General features: G+C 46.9%; 1 protein-coding gene across 3 annotated transcripts in view; it reads left to right on the forward strand.

Moving 5' to 3' along the window:
- Positions 1–3,852: 3,852 nt before the first annotated feature.
- FOXL3 (forkhead box L3) overlaps positions 3,853–6,641 on the forward strand; it is a 10,345-nt gene continuing 7,556 nt past the window's right edge. Inside the window, exons 1-2 of one of the 3 annotated variants that reach the window (XM_060693070.2) lie at positions 3,853–4,016; positions 4,587–4,644. Coding sequence is in view for 2 of the 3 variants with exons in the window: in XM_060693067.2 (XP_060549050.2) it covers positions 4,538–4,644 (107 nt within the window). In the remaining variant the exon portion in view is untranslated. The other 2 variants (XM_060693067.2, XM_060693068.2) reach the window with 2 other exon arrangements.

Raw genomic sequence — 6,641 nt, forward strand, 5'->3', positions numbered from 1 at the left:
CCCAATTTCACTTGAAGTTTTTACTTCCATTTGGGTTCATGTTGTTTTAACCAAAAAATATTAAAAACAAATCTTCCCCGACATTTTCATCATCGGTTTAATCGCCCAGATCAAATGGTTTTTATAGCTTTGCATACCGGAGATATGCATTCGAAAAAGGCAAGGAGGAGGGGGGAAGGGAGGGGGAAGCAGCCTAGAAAGAAAAAAAAATCTTAATTTTACAATCGCAGCCTGCCTGGGTTACAGTGACATTGATAAAATTATAACAGCCAAACAGAATGCTAAAGGAAAACGAGGACTCCGTTTCATTTTCTGCAAAACACTCGAAATCTGCTAATTGCAATGAAAAGTATTACAGGTATTTCTTTATTTGGGGGTGGGGGGGTATCTTAAACAGTCAGCACAGCAGAAAGAGACTTCCGGTCTTCTGGTGATAGAATCCAAGACATTCTGGATTTTGGTAATACTTTGATAAGATTCTCTCAATTATTTCAAATGCATAGGGGGCAAAATTCCCTGCGATTCTTACAAGCCTTGTGTGGGTCCCGGATCCCATAAATAATTATTGAAGTGCAATTTTTAACTGGCCTTCTAGACAGGGCGAGTGGCAATCTTAGCATCCAAATTGAGAGGAAAGAGGGAGAGGAGAGGAGGAGGGAGAGGAAGAAAGAAGATGTAGGAAAGGGAGAGAAGAGGATGGGATAGGAGGGGAGGAGGAGAGGAGGGGAGGGAAGGGAAGGGAAGGGAAGGGAAGAGAAGAGAAGAGAAGAGAAGAGAAGAGAAGAGAAGAGAAGAGAAGAGAAGAGAAGAGAAGAGAAGAGGGGAGAAGAGAAGAGAAGAGGGGAGAAGAGGGGAGAAGAGAAGAGGGGAGGGAAAGGGAAGGGAAGGGAAGGGAAGGGAAGGGAAGAGAAGAGAAGAGGGGAGAAGAGGGGAGAAGAGGGGAGAAGAGAAGAGGGGAGGGGAAGGGAAGGGAAGGGAAGAGGAGGAGAGGAGAGGAGAGGAGAGGAGAGGAGAGGAGAGGAGAGGAGAGGAGAGGAGAAGAAGGGAAGGGAAGGGAAGGGAAGGGAAGGGAAGGGAAGGGAAGGGAAGGGAAGGGAAGAGAAGAGAAGAGAAGAGAAGAGAAGAGAAGAGAAGAGAAGAGAAGAGAAGAGAAGAGAAGAGAAGGGGAGAAGAGAAGAGAAGAGGGGAGAAGAGGGGAGAAGAGAAGAGGGGAGGGAAAGGGAAGGGAAGGGAAGGGAAGGGAAGAGAAGAGAAGAGAAGAGAAGAGAAGAGAAGAGAAGAGGGGAGAAGAGGGGAGAAGAGAAGAGGGGAGGGGAAGGGAAGGGAAGGGAAGAGGAGGAGAGGAGAGGAGAGGAGAGGAGAGGAGAGGAGAGGAGAGGAGAGGAGAAGAAGGGAAGGGAAGAGAAGAGAAGGGAAGGGAAGGGAAGGGAAGGGAAGAGAAGAGAAGAGAAGAGAAGAGAAGAGAAGAGAAGAGAAGAGAGAAGAGAAGAGAAGAGAAGAGAAGAGAAGAGAAGAGAAGAGAAGAGAAGAGAAGAGAAGAGAAGAGAAGAGAAGAGCTCTTCATGTGATCAGGATCCTTCACCTAACTTGGAGGACGTATCATGACAACCCTCCAATCCCAGGAAGCACCAGTCAAATGAAAATTCAAAGGCAAGATCTGGATTCACACAACTACCTTAACCTGCTTGCTTACTCTGTTCTCTGACCCCAGTTCATTTAATCATGACCCAATGGATGGCGCGAACCCAGACAACGAGTTAACTCTGTCCTCAAATCCAGCACATCATCATCATCATCATTCTCTTCTCCCTTGGAAAAAAAACTTAAAGCAAATCGGAAAACTTTTTTTCTCTATTTTTTTTTTTACTCCTGGTGAATTCCCACATTTCCATCCTGGTTCAAATCCAACAAGAGTCTTCCAAAGCCACCGCAACGTTGCAAGAACCATCCTCTTTGAATGATCTCCTGGACCCTTTGAAGTCTCCTCTCACCTACACCTCCGTCAGAATAGAGCTGGGGGGGACCTTGGAGGTCCTCTAGCCCAACCCCCTGCTCGAGCGGGAGGCCCTCTACCATTTACCCTTATCCGAGGGACTTTCCCCTCCTTTTCCTATCATGGGAACTGTTGAATAAGCTGTTTTTCATTTGACATCCCTCATTGGAAAGATTTTGGCGAGGGGTTCTCTGCCCGGTTGCTGTGTGGGCGTGGCCATGGTGGGTGTGGCTTAGTGAGCCTCCTGCACCACGGCAGGGGAAGCTGTTTTTGCCCTCCCCAGGCTCCGGAGGCTTTCCCCAAGCCTCCCGAAGGGCAAAAACAGCCTCCCCAGGCTCCGGAGGCCTTCTGGAGGCTAGAAATGGGCCTGTTTCCGGCCTTCCCGAACATCCGGTAGGCCCATTTTTCGCCTTCCCCGAGCCTCCACGTGTGCCCTGTACTTACGTGCATCCAAAATGGGGCCCTTGGGGACTCCTGGGAGGGGAGGGGGAGGGGAGGGGAGGACAGGGCCAGCCAGGAGTGGGATTTGGGGGTTCTCCAAAGTGCACAGAATCTTAGCTAGGGGTTCTCCCGAACCCCTGCGAACCTCCAGCAGCCCATCCTTGGCCCAAAGCATCTCTCTCTCTCTCTCTCTCTCTCTCTCTCTCTCTCTCTCTCTCTCTCTCTCTCTCTGTGTGTGTGTGTGTGTGCATGTGTGTAGGGTGGGAAAAGCAGGAAAGAGGGGAGGGGAAGGGGAGGGAGAGAGAGGAGAAAGAAAGCAAGAACAAGAGAGGAAGACGATCAAAATTGTTACAGGACTGGATGCCAAACACAGAGAGTTATTAGCTAATTCACCCGGTAGATCAAAGCCCACACATGGAGCTCTCTTGCCTCCAGCTGTTATGCTTTCAATTTTTCCCCCCAAAAAAACTTTCCTCTCTGACAGTGCTTCTCCTTTGAAGCGCCCCACCCTCCGTTCAATTGTCCATCCCCAATTTGTTTTAAAAACCAAAGGTGGGGCCCTATACAGAATTGTCCCAAGCGACCCACCAGCATTTCGAGGAGAGAGAGAGGTAGGTAGGTAGGTAGGTAGGTTGGTAGGGGGTGGGTGGATGGTAGGATGGATGGATAGATAGATGACAGAGGGGGGGAGAGAGGGAGAAAGAAAGAAAGAAAGAAAGAAAGAAAGAAAGAAAGAAAGAAAGAAAGAAAGAAAGAAAGAAAGAAAGGAGAGAGGGAGAGAGAGGGAGAGAAGGAAGGGAGGGAGAGAGAAAGAAAGGAAGAGAAAGAGAGAGAGAAAGAGAGAGAGAGGGAAGGAAGGAAGAAAAAGAGAGAAGGAAGGAAGAAAGGGAGAAAGAAAGAGAGAGAGAAGGAAGGAAGGAAGAAAGGGAGAAAGAAAGAAAGGGAGAGAGAGAAGGAAGGAAGAAAGGAAGGAAGGAAAAGGAGGGAGGGAGGGGAGGAAGGAAGGAAGGAAGGAAAAGGAGGGAGGGAGGGGGGAAGGAAGGAAGGAAGGAAGGATGGAAGGAAGGAAAAGGAGGGAGGGAGGGAAGGAAGGGTTGATGGATGGAAGGAAGGAAAAGGAGGGAGGGAGGGACAGAAGGAAGGAAAATGAGGGAGGGGGAAGGAAGGAAGAAGGAAGGAAGGAAGGAAGGAAGGAAGGAAGGAAGGAAAAGGAGGGAGGGAGTGGGGAGGGGAAGGAAGGAAGGAAGGATGGAAGGAAGGAAAAGGAGGGAGGGAGGGAAGGAAGGGTTGATGGATGGAAGGAAGGAAAAGGAGGGAGGGAGGGACAGAAGGAAGGAAAATGAGGGAGGGGGAAGGAAGGAAGGAAGGAAGGAAGGAAGGAAGGAAGGAAGGAAGGAAGGAAGGAAGGAAGGAAGGAAGGAAGGAAGGAAGGAAGGAAGGAAGGAAGACCTATCACTCCCATTGCATTCTGCTTAAAAAAACTGAAGCCAGGAGAAGGCAAGGAAGAAGGACCAATCACCCCACCTTTTCAAGCCTATTAACCTCGCCTGACTCTTCACGGTAGACAAGCAACGTCTAAGAGGTCCTTGCTCGCTTGGGACCACCCAAGCAGATTCCCCCCGGGTGCCTCCTTTACCAGGGTACTACAGTCGCTAAGTTGAAAGCTTTCTGGAAAGCTTTGAACCTCCTTGAAAGGGTTCAAGAGAGAATTTTCACCCAATTCGAACTGGGTGAGAAGGTCCCTCTCTACTAGCACGTTGTTGAACGCAAAGGGAGAATGGAGCAGGAGAACCAGCCGATGGGGAATATATTTTGCCTGGCACTGGGGGCTCCGAAGGAAAGTGCCAGGGTGTCCTAAGTGTGTGTGTGTGTGTGTGTGTGTGTGTGTGTGTGTGTGTGTGTGTGTGAGAGAGAGAGAGAGAGAGAGAGAGAGAGAGAGAGAGAGAGAGAGAGAGAGAGAGAGAGAGAGAGAGAGAGGAGGGTGGGGGGGCCGGGGGCAGGAAAGAGAGGGAGCAAGGGAGGAGTGAAGCATTCATAAAGAAACATCAGCTCTCCCACCTCTTCCCTCCTTCTCGGGAGCTGAACGAAATCCAGGAAAAAAGAATGTTTGATAACACACAATACCCTTATAACTGCTTTAATTATGATGCAGATGATTACCCAGCCTGCACTTCAGATGAAGAGAAAAGATTCACCAGACCTGCTTACAGGTAAGCTGAACTTTTAAAGCTGGGTGTGCATTGGGTGTGCATAATTTTGGAGCCTGGGAAAAGATTTCCTTCCTTCCTTCCTTCCTTCCTTCCTTCCTTCCTTCCTTCCTTCCTTCCTTCTTCCTTTCTTTTTTCTTCCTTTCTTCCTTTTCTTTCTTTTTCCACCCTCCCTCCTTTTCTTTCTTTCTTTCTTCTTTCTTTCTTTCTTCTTTTTCTTTCTTTTACCACCTTCCCTCCCTCCCTCCTTTTCTTTTCTTTCTTCTTTTTTTCTTTCTTTCTTTCTTTCTTTCTTTCTTTCTTTCTTTCTTTCTTTCTTTCTTTCCTTTTCTCTCTCTCTCTCTCTCTCTCTCTCTCTCTCTCTCTCTCTCTCTCTCTCTCTCTTTCTTCTCTCTTTTTCTTCCACTGCCTTTTATAAAGATCTTAGCAAGGAGTAGGACTCAAGCTTGATTAGAAAGTTGATGGGGTTTTAGATTTTTTTCTATTGGTAGACGAAATAACCAGCCCCTGAATATTTTTAAAATAGGTCTTTGGGAGGAAAGAGCAAATGACAGGAAACGTTAGACCGAGCTTTGCATTCCGTTAGGTCAAAAGAGCGGATTTTGTGCTGCTTTGCACCTCCAAAATCTAGACGGGGATACTGTAGTTATTGAGACTGAAAACCGGTATCTTAGCTCTGTCTCTCGAATCCCATTTTTCAGTTAGTTTTGGACGTTTGCAATTGATTGGTCCTCTCCGATGCATTCTGATGGCTTCAATTTGCACCCTGAGAATTTGCCTTGTCTTTCGTTTTGGAGAAGAAAGTTGAAAGAAGGGTTTTCCATTTTTTTCTCCAAACGAAAATGAGCCAGACCCGCTGTTCTAACTCTTTAGCTGCTGCTTTTATGATTAAACTTCCTCTTGGGTAAACATATCACGCCCTAAGAAGAAAACAAATAATAATACATTTTTTAAAAAAAAAACAATGAAAGAAAGGGTGCCTTTAATTGTTAAGTTCCACCAGGTGAGACATTTGCATTGAATGGATTTATTCATCCTGACCTTGATTAAAAATGCCTCTGCTAAGAAAGGCAAAGGTGTGGATTTTGCTTGTTTTTAACTCACTTTCGCTTTCCATGAAAATAACTCCCGTCAAAGTCAGGAGTGAAGAACCTGACATCCCCCGCTTCAAAAAAAATGCATTTAACCCGTGCAAAATAGCCACCAAATAATTTCTTCTCAGGCTGAAGTCACAATCTGCTGCATCTCGCAGAAGTTACAGCTCTCCGAAACTTTGAGTTTGATAAAGTGACTGCATCTAAGTGCTTAAAAAGAATAATTTTTCCCCCCTTCTGTCCGGAGAAGAAAACACAGATTCTATAATAAAACAAAGCAAAAGTGATTGTGGTCACTTTTTATCTGTGGATAAAATATAAGCAAGATATTTGCTTTTTATTTAAATAATAATGATCTTCAGAGCTGTTGCCCCCGTTCGGCCAATATGCCTGATTAATCACAGTTGCAATGTGGACTGAGAGAGAGAGAGAGAGCATGCAAGAGGGATATTTGGGATAAAACTTAAAAAGTCAGATTTCTACCTAGAAACAGGGCACTGACACCAAACAAGAGAATGGCTGCCTTTGCCCATGTCTTATAATGTAAAGGGATGTGGTGGCTCAGAGGCTAAGATGCTGAGCTTGTCGATTGGAAGGTCGGCAGTTCAGCGGTTCGAATCCCTAGTGCTGCGTGACGGGGTGAGCTCCCGTGTCTTGTCCCGGCTGCTGCCAACCTAGCAGTTCGAAAGCAGGTAAAAAATGCAAGTAGAAAAATAGGGACCACCTTTGGTGGGAAGGGAACAATGTTCCATGTGCCTTTGGCGTTGAGTCATGCCGGCCACATGACCACGGAGACGTCTTTGGACAGCGCTGGCTCTTCGGCTTTGAAACGGAGATGAGCAGCACCCCCTAGAGTCGGGAACGACTAGCACGTATGTGCAAGGGGAACCTTTACCTTTACCTATA

Source organism: Pantherophis guttatus, chromosome 14 (assembly GCF_059756535.1).
Source record: "Pantherophis guttatus breed Tessera chromosome 14, ASM5975653v1, whole genome shotgun sequence".
Taxonomy (NCBI): Eukaryota; Metazoa; Chordata; class Lepidosauria; order Squamata; family Colubridae; genus Pantherophis; species Pantherophis guttatus.